The following is a 20130-nucleotide window of genomic DNA, read 5'->3' as shown; positions in this document are numbered from 1 at the left end:
ATGGAAAGTGCTCCAAAATCAAAGAATTTTAAATTCAATATTTTCTAGCATTATGTTTTTTCTGAAAGATAACACCCTAAACTACAAAAAAAAAAAAAAATTTCAATTCTGATCTTTTCTGTGTTGTCTGTGCTGAGGTATAAACATCGGCTATTTATTGAAGTAAAAAAAATGAAAGAATTGCCTATTTTCCAGGCATTTATTTTTACTAATGAATAACATAGAATTATGTTCAATTATATTTTTCACGATTGAGACATATAGATTTCAAAATAATTGAGGTCCTGAATTTCTGTTAATCATTTTTACATTAAATTTTCATAAGATCAGCTCTATGTCCATGTAACACACGTAACACTTAATCAACGTTTTTTTTCTCTCATTCTTCATTAAACCCCTCAAGAAAAAAAAAATCTAGCTATTTTCTTCTTCTTGAAAGAACACTTTGAATTTTTTTAACACATGTAACATCACGTGTGTTAGATGCCAAAATATCACTTCAAAATGTACAATAATCAATGGATTTAAACATAATAACATATTCATATAATGCTATAAAATAGATTTATTTATTGGGAAATTTTAGGTTGAAAATAAGAGAACATCCTAATTTCTTCCAATATCTACCATTCCTACTGGAACTGATGGACTCAGTCTTCCAATCACGTTCTCGAGCAAGTATGCAATTATATAAGCTTTATCTAGTACTATTGATTTTTTTCTGGAATACTTTATTACTGATACTTCTATATCAGTATCTACAATTGATAAAACTTCACTAGGAATTTAACTTTCTATTCAATTCTTTTGTTCTAATTGAACATTTAAAAAAAAATCCACACTAAAATAAGACATTACTGAACACATATATAATTGCCATATATATTTTCTAAATTTACTATATATATATCTATATATATATATATATATATATATATATCATGAAATTTGAACAAAACATGTGACTTTTCATTCAAATGTTAGAACATCATTAAATTGAGGCTTTCTAGTACAAAAATAAATCAAGATAGAAACTTCGTTCAAAAGGTATACAATAGCCATTATACATTTTCTTTTTCTTTTTATAATAACACACTTGTAATGTTTTCTAAATAATTAAAAATAAAAATGAAAAAATGTGTAATGCATTGCTGTATACTACTTTGTAAACAGACATTTTGTTATGAATTTACATGACGTTAGTGACACTTGCATGAAAAGTACTTAATCAAGTTAATTCAAATTTTATAACAAAACTAATACATTATTTTATTTGGCGATAATTTCAACCAGTAGTTTTCAGCTTTGTTGATATGAAATGTTTTTATTTTAAATAGGTCCTTATTTAAATGTAAAAAATAAATCATTACAGAAAAATAAACAATTAAAATATTTAATTTTTCTTTTCATCACAAGTTAAAATATTCAAAGGTTGAGAAAATAAATTTCTTTATCAACTGAATGGAAAACTAAGCTTGCCTTGTTGATTTTTTACACTAAGTCACCAACATGGATTATTGGTGCTTGCTGCTGCTGCTTGGAGAATGAATGCTGTCCGAAAAATTTCTACTCCAAAATTCTAATATATATGTGTTCGTTCAAACCGTTTTCAAAAACTTACTTGATATATGTTTATGATACATACATGAAAAAATGAATAAAGGTTTTTACCTGTGTATGTTTGAAATCTTTTCGATGAAAATTGTTTATGCTATAAAGCTTGAATTTTATGGGATAGTGTGGTCCAAACCAAATGACCAATTCACTTAGGACAAAAACTAAGAAAATACTTTATTCTGATTGGTTGCTAAATTTGAGTATTTTCCCACTTCACGGAACTTTGTAATCAATGAGATTTTGCAAGGGTAACGTACATGACGCTAATGTGTGACACACGTGACAACAAATACCTTAATTCTCAGGGGTTCAATGAATAAAAATTTACTAAAAGTCTATTGTAATAATTAGAAGACTCCATAAAAATTTAGAAAAACACATTTTTACAAAAAAAATAAAGGCACGATTCATAGAGTTTATACATTGTTTAACAATGTTTAAAATATCCTTCCCGTCTGTAATGCTCATGAAGCTAGAAACAAGACTACTATAAAAAAAAAATGGTGCGTAGGTATGGGTTTTTTATGTACTACATGAAAAAGTAATGCCTTAAGACTAAACAAGCCAAAAAGAAGAGTAAAGTATTATAAGGGCGATTTTTAAATAAATGTTATCACTGAAAACCCTTCCAAACTGTAACATGTGACGGCCTTGTAGTTTTTAAATTTTCAATTAGTTTGTGTATTTTATGACATATACATACTAACTGTACTTACTCGGCATTGCCAGTGTACAATGAAGTCATTTTATTTGTTTACACATATTCTTTTTTACTTGCACATAAAAAGAAATACAATTTTAGTTTTAAGGTAGACAACTATTATATTTATCACTAAAATAAATTATTCCTTTGCTAATTCTTATTTTTAGGTGATTATTTAAAAAGAATTTATATATCAGTTATGAATCAAACTTAGTAATTTTTTAAATTGTAGTGAAATTATCTTTAGGCCTTGATAATACATACTATTATTAGTAAATAAAATAAAATGGTACAGCAATAACAAATGAAAATTGATTAGTCAGAAGTAAAATTTGATTTGTCAGTTTATTTAGGTTTGACTTTTAAAATCCAACAAGATAATTTATACATGTAAAATTGTTTTTACCCATAAGACACACAGCAACCTACACATACTAAGGTATCCATAAATAGATAATTATAGATTTTTAGTTTCACTCTCATTTGTGCTCTTCCGTGGGATACATCCCAACACAGGATTTTAAATCGATATGCAAAGCCAAAATTTTAATGCATCATATGAAACAAAACTATAACTACTACAATGGTAAACTGGGGTAAACAGATGATTGTTGGAAGATACCTGTATATTTTGTAAGAGTTGTTTAGCTTTCTTGTATGCAATATAGTGTTCTAATGGCAAAGTTTCCCCTTCATATCCATGTAGTTCTGTATCTTAATGAAGAGCCCAAAGGAAAACAAAATGTGAGTTTTTGATTTCCAGTTGATAGCAGCCTTGGTTTGTGTGGTTTGTAGTTGATGTCTGATTATCAAAAATACAATTATATGTATAATCTCTCATTCAATTACTAGGCCCTCTGGGTCTAAACAGCTCGTGTAGTATGTGTGTACATATATATATACACACACACACACATATATATACACACATGACGCCATTCATTAAAACTATAGATTACATGTGACCAATGAGTAACGGTTTATATGGATGATTCTTAACTTTTTGATTACGTGTTATTTGTTTTAATGGATGACGTCATTCTTTTATTACTTCAATCATTTAATGTCATATAAAAAATCTTTCTGATGTGCTTAAAAGAAGTCCTCCATTAACAATGTTATACAGGATCTTTCAGATGTATTTTATCTGGTTAAGTAGGTGATGATATCAAGCAGAGGGCAAAGTCTCCATATTTAGATAGTTCATCTAATATATATACAGTCATTGTCCAGATATGCAACCTGGATTTTCCATCTTTTCTGTTTTAATAGATGACATCATCCTTTTTGTTACTTCAGCATTTATAACCTCATAAAATCCTCCCTACCATACATCATCCTTTTGTGATCTTATAAAGAATTTGTCTGGTGTCTCTCAACTCTGTTTAAGTCTATGCTAACATTTCTTTGTGACATCATCCAATGTGCATCTTCAATAAACAATTGAACAAGCATACAAGATTACAGAGTCCACATAGTTTTAATAGTATACTAGATTCTTTGGGTTTAGATAGTTTCATATATAAGTAGTAGTGTTCGTGTGTGTCTGTGTACAACTCCCAATGACCAAAGAAATATAAAGGCCATATGTGTGTACACCTCCCCTGGTCAAGAAATATTATATTCATGATAGGATACTTCTGTCAACAGAGACATAATATATTATATGTAATTTCTATATATAGCATTCTTCAAACCACATCTACATTGATTGAGTTACGGTCATTAGCATATCACATTAAATTAAATCTATTTAAATAATTAGCTCAATGATATTACTTATTCGACATAATAGCTTTGTTTCAATTGTACTAATTAAAAATTTTTTTTAATTATTTAGTTTATTTAAATTTCAATTTATATTTGATTTAATTTATTTTATCTGAAATCGTTTTATTTTCAAACCAGAAAACCAAAGGGAATATAACTGTGATAGTTTAATTGGAAAATTGTTTTAAACGGAGCATGTTATTAAATATTTGGTACTTGTACAGTTTAATCAAGACATTAAAAAATGAAAATATTGAGGGGAGTGGGGGGTTATATTATACGTATCTGTTTTGAACTGAAGACCCCCCCCCCAAAAAAAAATTTTTTTTTCATTTAATTTGATCGAGTAGTTTTTTTTTTTTTACAGCAGAATAACACGTTCTTATGAGAGCGTGTTGAAGTCAGCCATTATGGAATTTGTTAAACACGCCACAGGCAGATAACTCAGTGTAAAGTGCCGAGACTCCCTCCCCATCTTTATTACTAGCTTTTCTTCCTAAAAATCGAACCTTTTGCTCGGTATCATAACAAATTGTTTTTTTGCTGTTTTTCAGAGAACTTCGTTCCATAACGGATACATGCAATATAATCTTTTCAATATTTTTTTTTTTTTTTTTTTTTTTTTTTTTTTACAAAGGCATCACCACATTATCAAGGCCCAGAGGCCACTCAAGGATAAGGGTTAAAGAGTGTACAGTAGAAATTGGTCAATATAGTAATCATTAGTAATGAAAATTTGGTAAATTTGATAACTTATATGGAACGGCTCATCAAGAACTTATTTACTTTAGACTTGAAGACAATCATATTGTAGTCAGCCGGAAAGCAGGAAAACGGAAGACAATTCCACAGGCGTGCAGTTCTAAGAAAGAAGCTTTGTTCATGGAATCTACGTTTAGGTTTAGGCACAGATAAAGAGTGGGGGAAATTATTGATAGTGTTTACAGCTAGACGAGTGTTTTTTGTGAAAGTTTGGCGAGGGGGGGACCATAGATTGAAGCTCAGTCGAACACTTTCCATGAAAATAACGATACATCAGAGACAAACTCGCAACATCTCTTCTGTGAGATAGAGGTTGCAAGGGGGAGAAAAGGACATCTCCTACGAGGCTACGAAGTCTATTTTGAACTCTATCAAGGCAGGACAAGTCCTTTCTAGCAGCTCCTGCCCAGATGTGGCAACAGTATTCCATCCTTGGACGTACCTGGCTCTTATATAGATAGAGAATAGCATCAGCAGTGAGATATCTACCGGATCGATAGAAAGATCCCACCATTTTTTTAATGTCTTGATTAAACTGTACAAGTACCAAATATTTTCTGAATTTTAATGCAAAAACGTGACAAATACATTTTTTTTGTGGTGGGAGGGCAGGAATTACATTTGAAACATAAAATAACGATAAATTTAATTAATTTTATGACGCCATTCTGTACTTTCACCTAACAATTTTATAAACAGAACGAATACCAAAGTATGAAAATTCAAATTTTGTGGGGGTGAGGTAACATTAGTAATATAAAATGACAAAAAATTTCATTTGTTTTTGGAATTAATTTTTGGTAGAGCTTTTTTTGTTTTTTGTGATCGCACGAGTATTCACTGCTACTTTTATTGAAGCAAAAGTTGTATTTATTTTTAATTAATGGGGGTGGGGGGGTCCAGTGCTCAATATTCAGAATAGTTTCTTCTCTGTAGCCCTTCTGCCGAAATATCTGGTGGAGAGGGTATCACATACTTCATTTTTGGGCGATTATATTAACATGTTTTCATCCGTTCTTTTATTTTTGTTGTGGAGGGTACCCACGTTCCCTATGATTAAAATGATTAGTATACAGGTGTGTTTCAAACGGAACTTCATGTCAACCCAGGCATCGCTGGGTACCCATGCTAATATATATATACAGTCATTGACCACTGTGATCTAAAGGGCCACGTTTATCTTTTGTTTTAGTGTATGATATCCTCTTAAAAAATTATTGACTTCATGTACAGTGTCATAAAAGATCTTTCAGCTGTTTTTGTAAATGGAATCAATTCTTTATTACATTCATTATTCAGTGTGCCAAATAAACAAGATCTACAGAGTTTTGGCACTAGATTGTGTAGTTTAGTAGACACTAATAGTAATATTACACATGCAACTTTGCAATATCTTACACTGAAAATTGCATAAGCATCAAACAGTCTGTAAGTAAAAATGTTTTCTAACAAAGATTGGGTTCATTAAATGCTTAATCATAAAAACTTTTAGCTAAGATTCCACTTCCTATTTTAATCTAATGAATTTCTCTAAAGAAATGTATTCATTTAAGTTTTTTTACAATTTGGAGATATAAGTAGAATTCCCCCCCCCCTCATCCCTGAGAGTAAATGTGGTATGTGATGACGGAGATCATTCTAGTTAAGTTTAGGACAGACATTTTTATCACTTTAATCAAGGATGACCAATTTTCCCTACACTCTTGGTAACCTTGTTCTGAATCTAAATTTTTATTTCATACAAACAATTTAAAGTGTAGTTTCTGTTAACATCTCATTTACTTATGTTGATGATACTATTCAATAACAAAATATGGTGTAATCAATGGGAGAGAGAAAGACTGCTAGTCAAAGAGAGAAAGACTGATTATTTTATTTTTTTTAAATAAACCTGATGTCAGTGATTTAGAAAAATGAAGCTAGTCACTTGAAAGAAAGGAATGTTTGAATACAAATGCTAAACATTTGCTCAGAAAATAAAAATGATATTGCGAAACAAAACTTATATTAAAATTTACAAAAATCATTAAAAACATTGAATTAAAAAACAATAACAATCAATAGTTAATTAATAAAATGAGTTTTTTCAAAAGTAATATGCAAATTAGTTAATCTTGCAAATCTAATATGAAAAAAATAGTGCCTCTATTGAATAAGTTGAATTAATTGGAAATATACCATTTTGGCTTTACTGCTTTTTGTCCAAGAAATGGAACATAATCATATACAAATACACATATGAAGAGATGAAAAAGGAACAAATCAAATTATGTTTATCAACGTTCCATCTTTATTTCAAGACTTTCTCGGGGTGAATAAGGAAGTCTTTATAGACAAAACGTTGATGAACATATAATTTGGTTTGTTCCTTTTTCATCTCTTATCATGTTGGAATATTATTTCGATAATTTTTTTTTTTTTGCAACCCCCCCTCCCTCTAAAAAAAAAAACACACACACACACATATACAATTAAAAGGACACAGTGTAGGATAAGGAAAAGAGGGGGAAGTCAAAGTTCCCAAAGAAATGTTTTTATTAATTCCTTCTGTTGACACATTCTTTTGTATCATTATAAAATGTTTGCCTAGTGTCTTAACATCATCTCTTCATGATGTCATACATTGTGCACAAACAGAATTGTAATAGCATGTAAATATATTAATGATAGTATCATACTGATACTATAAGCCAATTACAAAATAAAACATTTTCAACTGATTGCTCAGTTTCAAACAACTTTGCAATATTTCAACTGTAATCTATTCAGTTGATGATTTCTTTTATTTCTGATCGAATGTGTAAAATTTTTTTTTAATATACCGTTTGAAAGTAAATAATTTTTGTTTTCCAAAACAAAGATGACGGAACATTTTTAATAGACGTTTTTCCATAGTAAAATTATTAGTAGTATTTATTAAATTTAGGAAATTGAAAGTTCTTTTCAACAATTTGTGAATCTCAAAATCAATGTATGTTAGTGCTGTAAAAATTCAGTTTTAATAGTTTTCTATTTTTATTATTTAAAGCATTATTTTAATAAAAATTTTCCTGTTTTATCTAAAACAGGCAATATATTGGAAATTATTTTCGTCCTAAAAATTTAAACTATATTCAAGAAATTGATAAAGTAATTGCTTAATATGAAGATGAGAATTCTATTTTTTATATTTGTTGCAAGTTCAGTCTATTAATTAAAAATCTTTGATGTATGTACTTATCACAAAATGAAAATGTCATATTTAAAAAATGAAATTAATCAGATTTTTTTATATAGATAAAAAATTAATTACAATTTTTATCAATTTTAATAGTAAATCATAGCTATTTTATAAGGCTTGATTTCAATTTGAGTTGTCTCCCTTTATTAAATATGGCAGATGAAGACTACCTTATTGCTTACTCATAAAATTTAAATTGTGTGTTCAATGATTAAAATAAAGATTTTATATGAACACAAGTGTCTCAATCTATTTAAACAAAAATAAAGGAAATCTGTATGCTGTATGTATCTGTCACAGAACAAAAATATATTCCAAAAATCACATAATCAAGTTTTTTTTTTTTTTCTTTTAAAGAATATCAAATCTTATAAGTTAGCAATTAACGTCTTGCCTTGACTCACCATATTTAATAAAGGGAGACAATTTTTACTAAAAAAAAAAATTAGTTGAAATCATGTACAAATTCAAAAAGTTTTCATTTAAATACTGAAAATGTTAAACTATCCTGCTGTGAATCAGTGACTCTTAAAATGTATACATTTTAAACTCAAATAATTGCTTTACAACATGAACATATATATAAAATGAGTGTATAATTAAGAAGAAAACAGTTTACATTAGAATAGTAAGTTTCATCAATACTTCTAATATAAAGATTCGATGAAAAAAAAATTGGATTTTTATGATTTCAATTAATTTTTTTAACTAAAACTGTCCACTTCCCCAAATTAAATTTTTGTAAGCTTTGAGTCAGTTAAGATGGCTGTAGAATTTAAAATCTTTTACATCTCTATCTGAATTTATTTAATATCAGTTTAGAATGATTTATTATTTCACTGATATTTCTAGATTTCCTACAAAATTCAATATAGTTTCTTAAATTGTAGTGTTTCCTTTTTTTAATGGTACTTGATTACTTTAACAGAAGTTTTTTTTTTCTTTTTAAATTAATAAAAAACTGTATCTATATACTTAATAACAGTTCAAATTAAACAAAAAAAATGTTTTGATTATGACAAAAAGTGATAAAGTTATGGTGAACATCAGAGGGAAAGAAGAAGAAATGGTGGGTGGGATACGTTTATATTTGACTGATTCAAAATTTGCTAACAAAACGAAATTGTGCAACATATTTTTCATGAGGAAAGTGAGCGCATTCATATGGTGCATACAGTTATAGCAGTATATTTGCCATTCAGTTGTATGGTTGTTACAACAAGGGAGAAAATTTTAGTCATTCTTCCTTGCTGAAGATAGAAAGGGTGCTCATTCTAAACAAAATCTTTTGTAAAAGCATTTCAGGTAACTTTTACAAGAGATGAATCTTTAACTAGACTATTCAATTATTTGTACATAATTTGTAAATACTTTATTATTTTTAGTAATTTTGATTTCATCACCTTGTTTAGTGTAATGGCTATTTAGCTGTAAACATTCTTGTTTTAGGGTGACATCATTACTTTTATTTTAGAATATTTTCATTCAATAGACTTTAATGATATCAGAGTATAGTGAAAGCTTTAACTATTTTATAACTTAAAACAGCATTGAATATTTTAAAATTTTAAATATACTTATATATCGGCTTGTAATTTTTTAATATATATAAATTTATTTACTTTTTCTAATAAATACTAGCATTTCAGCCCGGCGTGGCCCGGGTGTTTGTTTTGGAAAGAAAAAAAGAAAAGAAGTCAATTTTTTTAACTTTGACCCCTATTATGACTCCTTAACATTTATTGTTTTTGGCTCAAATCAAGCTAAGTTAGATCCATGTCCAAGGAACCTATATCTAAAATTTCAATTGTTTATACCCAAAATTGTCGAAGGAGTTTAGTAAAGTTCTCAAAGGTGAAATCGTTGAACTTTGACCCCATAACAGCCAAATTTCTGGCCAAAAACGGATTACAAAGATTTCCCAAATCTCACTACCCTTTATATCAAATTTTGAGTCTCTAGACTTAAAGTTGACAGTTATTGCGTAGGGAAATGTATAGACACACAGACATGTTCACTTATATATATATATATATATATATATATATTAGACTTTTAATGTGATTTGTGTTGAAAATACTTTGTTTTATACATACAGACATTCAATTTTTTTTTTTTTTTTTTTTCTGGAAATAGAGCCTCTTATAAGACTTTTCAGAGATTTCAACCAAGAGATCTTAAAATTTTTACTGTCCCTTTAAGCGCAATGGTTTGTATTCCTCTTGCACTTTGTTCACTCTGTATATTCATCAGGTATTAATTTATTTCATGAGCATGGTTGGAATGGAGATCTTCCTAAAATTCCAATTTTTCATGTTGTACATTAGATCTTATCTCATTATTTTCTCTTGCTCAGCTTAGTTTAAGCCAGCTTCATTAGGGGCACTGAGTTGGACTAAGGTTATTTTCTCCCACTGGTCTTGTATAAGTCTGTCAGGTTTAATAGCTCTGTTTTAAGTTTATTACTGTAGATTTCACTCTGATGCTTGACATAGCATAGAGCAGTTGAGCTTATTAATAATTATGATTACTTGCTATTAAGGAGATTATAAGTACAATTTGTACCAGTTGATTTGTAGTTAGTTTTATATGAAAGTACCAAAAAGAGGAAACAAAATCTAAATGTTAAGTGAATATACAGCACTTATAAACAACTATACTTTACATTTTTCATTAATACATATTGTATTTTTGGATTATTATTTCTACATTTTACAGAATTCAGTTAATGAAAGATATGGAAAGAAAAGTTTGTAAATTTTGAAAGATAAAAGGTAGAAGAATGGTTTCTAAATGTTAAAGTAAAGTTGAAAATAAAATTTAAAAAGAAAATTATCTAATATTAACACTTTTAGCCTTTTTTATGTTATACTTTTTCTCAATTATTTAAATCTGCTATTTTGCTTTGAAATTTGATATCAGATAATTTTTCATTTTCATACTGAGTGAATGCTTTTTAGGTTAACTGACTTCCTAACTTCCGGCGTAGCACTACCAGAAGTGATGACAAGCCAAATCAGTTCCTTCCAGGGTTCGCACAGACTTTAAAAGTTCTTGAATTTTATCTTTTTCCTTGAAAAGGCCTTATTTCTATTATTACCTTGAAAAATTCTTGAAAATATGGAAATTTTTTTGAAAATGTCTTAAAAGGCCTTGAAAATTGTATTCTTTATGTCCAGTAAAAATTTGTTGAAATATTAAAAATTAAATAGATATAAATACTATTAAATTATTTTTAAGTATTAATAAAAATACCATTAAAATATTTTTTTAAATATTGAAAATAAAATCAAAATACATTGTTTTGAAATTGCATAGTAGTATTGTGGATGTAAGAGTTACATCTCATTATCACAAAACTACTCGAGAGTTTTGTGTTAAAGGGACGTAACTCCACCCCCACCCCACATTCCCTAGGGGTGGGTTGGTGTTCAAAACTCTATTTTTGCTTTCCTTTATAATTTATGTGCAGACGAGATTCTGTTCATTCTCCTTTGTGATCAGGACACTTTTGGCATATTTGTTTGTTAGTTATTAAGCACACCTTACCAAGCATCACATTACACTAAACATGTTCAAAGTTTCGTCTAAGTCTTTCATTACTGTTTTGGTGATGCATAATTCCATGGCTGGCATTACTTCATAAGCTAAATAGTTCATTATTTAAAAAGATTCAAAAAAGTGTTCTATACCAATAATTCTATTTAAAAAAAAAAAAAAAAAAAACTTAAAATAAGACCGAAAAAAACTTTTCAATCATTATTAAATAAAAAATGAAATATTACAAATATGTAATAATAAAAAAAAAAAAAAAAAAAAAAAAAGTGTGTGCACAGGGAAAATATAAGCATAAAAGAAAAAAAGCGAAGGATCTGATTTGGCTTGTCATCACTTTTGGTAGTGCTACGCCAGAAGTTAAGAAGTATGTTAGCTAACTATAACCGCTTTTTAATTAAAAAAAAAACAAAAAACAACAACAACACATGAATAGGTATTGGTGTTAGTAATGCTAACCTGGATGCATAAAATTCTTTCACCAGTTTTATCAATTTCATATTTTCTTCAGTATAATCTGAGAAATTGAAAAGAGGAGAGAAGCTGTGTTGGATTTTAACAGAAATTTGTACACAGCTTAAAAACTTTATTTGAAATAAGATGAGTCTTGTTTTAAGGGATTTTTTACTTTAAAAATGTTTGCAATTCAGGTTTCCTCATTGGATAATCTGTGTTTATACTTAAATTTTTGTGTTTTTTTCTTTTATGAAAGATTTTTTTTTTTAAAGTAAAGGTCATAAGAGATGTATGATTAACAACTAGAAATGTATTAACCGAATATGTTTAGTTAACACCTTTCTTCCAAAATTGGAAAATTACTTTTGAAACTGAAATTAAGAGAAGAAACTGACAGTGGCTAAATATTAAGTTTGTTTATTTTTAATAATGTGAAATATATGCACAATATTCATATTTTATGGTACATCTTTTTCAACAAAAAAAATATATATATATACACACACACAGTTGTACTATATGGTTGGTATTATGCACAAATATGTAATTTATTTGTGTATTATTATCATATTTATTTTTACTATTATTTTTAATCTTGCAGCAATTGGCAGTACGTTTTTACTAGAAAAAATATTGGGCATATGCATGTTAGTTTTTGTAATGTTTTCCTTCGTGAAAAGTAGCTTCTGTTTGGTTTATAGATTCCAAAATTGATGCATTCAAGTTTGTTCTTTTTCTTTTATTAAGACCTCTACACCTTGTTTCTTTATGTAGAGCCAACAGTTTCAATGAAGTAGTCAAATGGGAAGTTCTTTTAAAATCAACTTAAGTTAAAGCAATTTAGTTTGTTTTTATGAAAGATTAATATATTTTTAGTTCTGGGTTTTATTCTCTCTAAGTGAACATTTGCTCAAATACAGTGAGTCAAGTGAAATATGGCACTTTAAAATAAGAAAACCTATGGATATACTTATCAGTGAAAAATATTAGTGTACACTAAAAATTATGGAAAATAAACAATGTATATTTTTAATTAAAAAAAATAAAAATTTTTTATTAATTTTCTACTCGGTCCACAAATTCCAAATGACAGACTTATATTAGAAGGGAGATAATCTTCTATGCCACACTGGTTTAACACAAAGGAAGTCTAAATGATAAATAGAATTTTTTATTAAAATTCTTAGTTTGTTTCCATAATTTTTAGTGTATATTAATATTTTTCACTGAGTAAATATATTAATGAGTTTTGTCTTGAGCTGCCTATATCACCCGAGTTTCAATATAAATAAGTGCTGATTATACATTGCTGTTGTTCAGAGTATATCAGTTTACTTAAAAATGTTTTTTTTTATGAAGGGGAAAATTTAGAAAAATAAACTAATATTTTGTTTTTATCATTTTTGTAACTTTTCAGAAAAAGGAGCAGAAGTCGAGAGCGTAGTAGAAGTAAAAGTCGGGACCGTAGAAGGTAAGTTTATAATTGAATAGTATTGTAATTTAATCCTTATTAAACATATTTTGAGGTTTTTAAAATATTAATTATGAAATAGTATTTGTAATTATTTCCCACTTTTTGACATTTGTTTATATTTAATCAATTCTGTTTAATTGTAGTGTTGAAATTGCTTTTTATTTTGCCAGAAGTCCTGAACGACGCAGTCGACGTGATAGAGAGAAAAGGCGAAGTCGTAGCCGAGACAGGCGTCGTAGTAGAGATCGTGAGAGAAAACGAGGTAGCCGAAGCCGCAGTCGGGACAGGCGTAGTAGAAGCAAAGAGAGATATGGAGGAAAGCGCAGCAGAAGTCGATCACCTTACAAAAACAGACGTGGAGAAAAACCGCATAGGCGGAGTCCCAGTCGGAGTCCGATGCGATCATATGAGTTTGTTCGGTAAATACGACTAACTTTTTAATCACCCATTTGTATTAAAATCTCAAATTAATCTTAATTGTTAAACTTTATTCTGTGTCATATATTGATATGATTAAAAAAAAAAATTATTTTAATATAGGGAACCAGGTCCTGAACTCTCTCCTGAGGAACGCGATGCTCGAACAATTTTCTGTATGCAACTCTCTGCAAGAATTCGACCACGTGATTTGGAAGAATTTTTCTCCTCCATAGGCAAGGTAAGAGAAAATTTTATTAAAATTTGTTTGAAATTAGAAGCAAAAACAAATACTTTCAATGTTTGGAAATAAAGTATTTTTGTGTGTTACATGATGTTTTATTTTTATCTTTTAGGTTCGTGATGTTAGATTAATTACAGACAACAAAACCCGCAGATCTAAAGGCATTGCATATGTTGAATTTGTTGATGTAGAATGTGTAAATAAAGCTCTGGCACTGACTGGTCAGCGTTTACTTGGCGTGCCGATTATGGTGCAGCCTTCTCAAGCCGAAAAGAATAGAGCAGCTAATGCCACTGCTACTCTTCAGAAAGGAAACTCTGGTCCGATGCGGTTATATGTTGGATCTCTACATTTTAACATCACAGAAGAAATGCTGCGTGGCATTTTTGAACCATTCGGAAAGGTAAGATGAAATGACGGTTTCTATTTCTAGTTTAGAAAATAATTTGAAACAGAATGAATTAAACACTAGAAATGTTTTTGTTTGTATTACACTTTATTAACTATGCTGATTTAACAGTTTAAATTATTGTATTTAACATGAAAAAAGTACTCAACATGTGACGAGTTACAGCCACTACCACTATTCTACTTTAATTTCATTTGAAAGTTCATAAAACTGTTATATAGCTTTAAGACATTCTTTTTGTATAGCTAAAAATAGCTTTACTTTATCATCAGTAATATATAGAAGTATTATTTTGCCATCTATTTCTTGTGTGTAGAGACACATGTAAATTACATGATGTTTAAAAGTTCAGACGTTAAATATTAGTGGTTGATTAGTGATAGACTGAGTGAAATACAGAGATGGAAAACTTATATAAATTACAGTTAAGTGGAATATTTAAACAAAATCTTTCTCATAAATTAATTCCAAAACTTTATGTATTTTGTTATTAAAGTATATAGGAAAAAGCCATTGGGAAACAAATACAGACTAAGTTACATTTAGTATAATAATTTATGATATAATGTTTGTTTGTGTGAAAATTGAATTGATATTTTATTTTTTTTCTAGATCGATGACATCAAATTGATTAAAGACCATGAATCTGGCAGGCTTCAGGGCTATGGGTTCATTACAGTGAGTAGTCTCCACTTGTGTTAATGATCTTTTTCTATTTCATATCCAAAAAGTTTTGTATAATTTTCAGTTTCACATTTTTTTTTTTAATTACATCAGTCTACTTTTACTACATTGTTGAATTGTTAAAAAAAAAATTAAATATATAATTTTAATATAATCTTTACATTAAAAACTAGTAAGGAGGGCATATTGTATGGAATAGAATGTGGAACCTTACATCATTTTGCCCCTAGATCATAACATATTACATTTTTTTATTTTTTTATTTTACAGTTATAATCAATTTTGGAAGTGGGGCCTTGACTTAATACTGATTGATTTAGAGATAATTGTTATAAGCACTGACATTTTATTGACATAATTTTCCATAAAATATATAGACATACACCTGATGCTTCCCAGGAATCAATGAGAATCTCTGTATACTCCTGCTCCAAGCACGGAACCCTATATTACAATTTTTATTATTTTTTAAATTTTTTTCATTTACAAAGTTGCATTCACTTTTTATGGATATCTAGTACAAATACAACCTTCCCATGAATGTATTTTGATCTTTCATCAAAATGAAATATACTTATCCAAGTATCTAGGGTCATGTATTTGAGAACATATATGCTTATATAAACAAGCGGTGTATAATTACTATTTTTCTATAAAATCTATTTTAAAACCATAGAGATAATTGTCAGGGATATCTCGAGTATTTCTAGTAGACCGCTCTGAAATTAATGTATCCTTTTGATCGTCTAAAGTTATGTGAAATTCTGTGATAAATCTCACCCAGAAAGAAATCAAGTTATATTTGTCTTTTTCACTTCAGTTCCATGATTCTGAAGATGCTAAAAAGGCATTGGAACAGCTGAATGGCTTTGAATTGGCCGGAAGACCAATGAAGGTTGGACATGTAACAGAACGAACAGCTGAAAATCAGGTTGTATCAATATTGGACAGTGATGAAATGGATAGAGCTGGGATTGACCTCGGAGCAACTGGTAGACTTCAACTTATGGCAAAACTAGCAGAAGGCAAGTATAGTGGATCTTTCTCATGGTTTTCATTAAAATGGGGGAAGGGGCCTTATTTTTGTTTAAAAAAGAAAAAAAAAAACTATTTCCAGTATCTGTAAAAATAATGCATATTTTCGAGTAACTAAGTAAACTCTTTTATTAAAGTTGGTGATGGTATTATAACTAATAGTTAATGATTTAGTCCTATATAATTTCCTGTATAGGACACTTAAATTTGTAATGTATTAATGTTTTGTTCCATGTTTCTTTTCAGGTACTGGGTTCCAAATTCCACAGTATGCAGCAAATGCTTTAAATATTAACTCGTCAACAGATGCTGCTACACCGCCTCCTCCTCCCCCTCCTCCCCCAGCCCCTCCAGTAACACATTCTCCAACAACTCCAACACCTGTAAATGCTGCTGCTGCTGCAGCTGTGGCCGCAGTGACGGCATCATTAATAGCTCCTCCAAATTCTACAGTAGGAACTGGACCGCCAGCACAACAACAAGCAGCCAATGGACCACCAATTCCAACTCAATGTTTTATGCTAGCTAATATGTTTGATCCTTCATCGTAAGTACTCCACTTTGTAACTCATTTGGCTATTATTAAATATGTGAAAATCTTTTGTAATTTTCAAAAGGTTTATATTGTAATGTCACAGTGCTCTCTCTCTCTCTGTCTCCCTTCTTGCACTTTCATTGTCATATCATAATAGACTCCATCTCACCTTCCTTGCTGGTACTACTAGATCAGGCTGTCTGAAGATATCAGCTTCTTGACTTGTATTCACCAAACGTTAATGTTAATTTTTTTCCCTTTCCCTTTGCAAGATTCAGTCATGTTCTGCAAAGCCAAAGATAATTTTTCTCTACTAAACACCATGAATAAATGTTTGAAGATATCAAGAACTTGACGCATAAAAACTTTTGCCAAAATTACTGGATTTCTGGATTTGGTATTAAATAACCTGAAAAAGGTCGATATGCCATTAAAAAAAAAAAAAAACAACTCTCTCCTTCTCCTACATCATTCCATTTCCCTCACAACTTCTAATAAAGTGTGTACAGTTACAAACAAGATAAGTTTTGGTAGTATATAGATTTTTAATAGTATTCAACTAAAAAGATGAATTTATTTTTGTTTTAAAATGCACTGACAATCAGTTTGATCAAATTAGTTCACGTATTTAGTATTATTAAGAGTGAAATGCAAATACCCACTCCCCCACTGTTTTAAATTTAATTCTAAATATTCTTCTGTTTTTATTGCAGAGAATCCAAAATTAATTGGGATCAAGAAATTCGAGATGATGTAATTGAAGAATGTAACAAACATGGTGGTGTTGTGCATATTTACGTTGATAAGGCTGCAGTTCAAGGCAATGTGTATGTGAAGTGTCCAAATATAGCTGCAGCTGTTGCATCAGTTAATGCTTTACATGGTCGTTACTTTGCAGGTAAGTTGGGGTATTTTTCTGAATAATACTCAAGTTAGTTTGAAATCGAATTTAAGATGTTGAAAGAAAACATTTAAAAAATAAACTTTTGCTAAATTACTAAAAACCTGACCAAATGTTGAAGTTGTAATAATTTTCTTTTCTTTTTCAGGCAAATTGATAACTGCTGCCTATGTTCCATTACCAAACTATCATACATTGTTTCCAGGAGCAATTCGCGCGAATCAACTATTGCTCCCCTCAACTCAGGCCCTTCAGTATAGCTATGGAGCAGCACTTTTCCCAGGAATGCCCCCAAACATAGCTCGGTGATCCAAGCTTAACCTCAGTGTCATAAACTAAACTTCCCCCATCCCTTCCTCTCCTTCCTTACAGTCATGTTTCTTTTCCGCTCCTTCCCCTTTCTCTTTTTTTACAACTGTTTGCTTCTTCCTCCTTTAAATCATCCTTTTTAGGTCTTTTTTTTTTTTTGTTTTTGATCTTAAACTCTTGGTTGTAAATGAGGTTATCCTAAAGAACATTTCCATGGCCATTTTCATTCATCTCATCCATAACATGACCTATCATTATCATTTATAAGATTTTCAAAATAATGCAAAAAAAAATATACTGTAAAAAAAAAACATTAGGGTTTTTTTATGTGATGATGCCACAAATGAATAAAAACAGAACATTAAAAAAAAACATTTTTTGTTTCTTACATTTTATTTAAAACTTAATTTTATTTTTTATACATTTTAATACATAATACTTATCATTTATGATGATTACAGATAGTAAAACTGAATTTATTCTAATAAAAATAAAACTTTTTCTGATTTCTCAGTTTGTAAAAAACATAAATTTGAGATCCATGTGAATATTTTTTTTATTACAAATAATTGTTAATATTACTTGCCATTGCAGATAAAGCTTTTTTTTTTTTAATTACTAGCATGACATTCACATAAACCTTTACTATAGATCTAATTGTAGGCTTTTAAACCTTTGATGTTATTGCAGTTGATTGTACCCAAATCACTGTAAAGCATCTTGATCTGATCAAGTTTACCACTTCTTCTGGGATGCTATGCACACAGCACACTAAATAATTTCTTGTGGTACATAGTCAAACACTATTTGCAGATCAAGAAAAGCATCAATTGTGCCAGTTTCATATGAATCTGTAGTGATTGTGAATGTTCAGTCTTTGAAAAGCCATTTTTTCTTTAAGATACGCATAAATGATCATTTAGTCTAACATCTTATTTATTCAGTATCTTTTATTTTTCTATTTATCGAATGTTTAAGTAATATAAATGTATTAGTTTTGATTTCCTTAAAAATTTTTTTAACTGTCCATGTAAAGGAAATGTATTTTTTCAGAAAAAGTTTGATTTAAATTATTTGGAAATGAAATAGTTCATTCTGTGACCAAACTTATTTTTTAACTTTTATATAAACTTTTCAATGTGCTATTTTATACAATCAGGTTCTTATTTTTGCAATAACATTGGGTTTCTTAATCTTTTGCTGATGAAAACAGTTTTTTTTTATATACACTCTAGTCACCGATAATAGTTTGATAATAAAAGTAAAGATTTCTTTGTTTTCTGTGGATGAATTTCTCAAAATTTTTTAGACAAAATCTTGCACATGAATCCAACATTGTTTTCAAAAGTTAAATTTAAAACTTTCTTCAAATATTTTCGTTTTTGCCTTCAATGAATCAACGAAAATATTTACCTTTGTTGATGTAAATAAGGAATAAATGTACAAAGTAACAATCATTTCAACCTTTAATAACAAAAACTTGCAATAACACAATTAAATTTACTGAACAACTTTGTTTACCTATATGACTGTTTATTACATCTAAAAGGTTTATAGTCATAGAATCGGTGGCTTCCTATAAAGTTGTTTTTAAGGGAAATTAATGTCTGTCGCCATAAATCCCTCATTAAATAATAGTTCAAAATTTTCAATCTGGTTTAAATTCTGGAAAAAAAAACCCAGCTATAGCAGCTCTTTTTCATCTTAGATGCCTAAGCTGGCTAAGAATACTTGAGTAGCATGGACAGAGTTAGAGGGATGTTGTCATGCATAAAAACAGTTCCATAATAATGAAAGGGAGTAATGTAAAAAATTATTTCAGGAGATTGCAACAAGCAGCTAATGAAAGTTCCAGCAGGTTGGTCAATGTTTGTGGGTCATATTTAGGTAACCATTCCACACTGGTAAGTTTTTGCTTATTCCTCCAGCTGTAACCTGCAAATGTCTGGTTTTTGAGATGCTTGTCATACAGTCCTTACTTTGTGAGATGTGTCTCCCCCCCCCCCCCCACTAAAATGTTCAGCTTCTATCTTGTATGT

At 29.2% G+C, this 20130-nt stretch overlaps 1 protein-coding gene across 5 annotated transcripts in view; it reads left to right on the top strand.

The window, feature by feature from the left end:
• Positions 1 to 18463, top strand: part of LOC145259833 (RNA-binding protein 39-like) — a 138856-nt gene extending 120393 nt beyond the window's left edge. For all 5 annotated transcript variants that reach the window (XM_080117701.1, XM_080117871.1, XM_080117999.1 and 2 more), the window contains exons 5-13: positions 13501 to 13554; positions 13728 to 13976; positions 14098 to 14215; positions 14331 to 14621; positions 15240 to 15305; positions 16132 to 16336; positions 16593 to 16893; positions 17595 to 17779; positions 17931 to 18463. In XM_080117701.1, the coding sequence (XP_079973827.1) occupies positions 13501 to 13554; positions 13728 to 13976; positions 14098 to 14215; positions 14331 to 14621; positions 15240 to 15305; positions 16132 to 16336; positions 16593 to 16893; positions 17595 to 17779; positions 17931 to 18091 (1630 nt within the window). In that variant the 3' untranslated portion in view covers positions 18092 to 18463. The remainder of the gene's footprint in view (positions 1 to 13500; positions 13555 to 13727; positions 13977 to 14097; positions 14216 to 14330; positions 14622 to 15239; positions 15306 to 16131; positions 16337 to 16592; positions 16894 to 17594; positions 17780 to 17930) is intronic.
• The last annotated feature ends 1667 nt before the right edge of the window (positions 18464 to 20130 follow it).

The sequence above is a fragment of the Euprymna scolopes genome, chromosome 1, assembly GCF_053919585.1.
Source record: "Euprymna scolopes isolate OS-2025 chromosome 1, ASM5391958v1, whole genome shotgun sequence".
Lineage (NCBI taxonomy): Eukaryota > Metazoa > Mollusca > Cephalopoda > Sepiida > Sepiolidae > Euprymna > Euprymna scolopes.
Note: the sequence above shows the minus strand (reverse complement) of the source record. Positions and strands in the feature narration are given on the sequence as shown.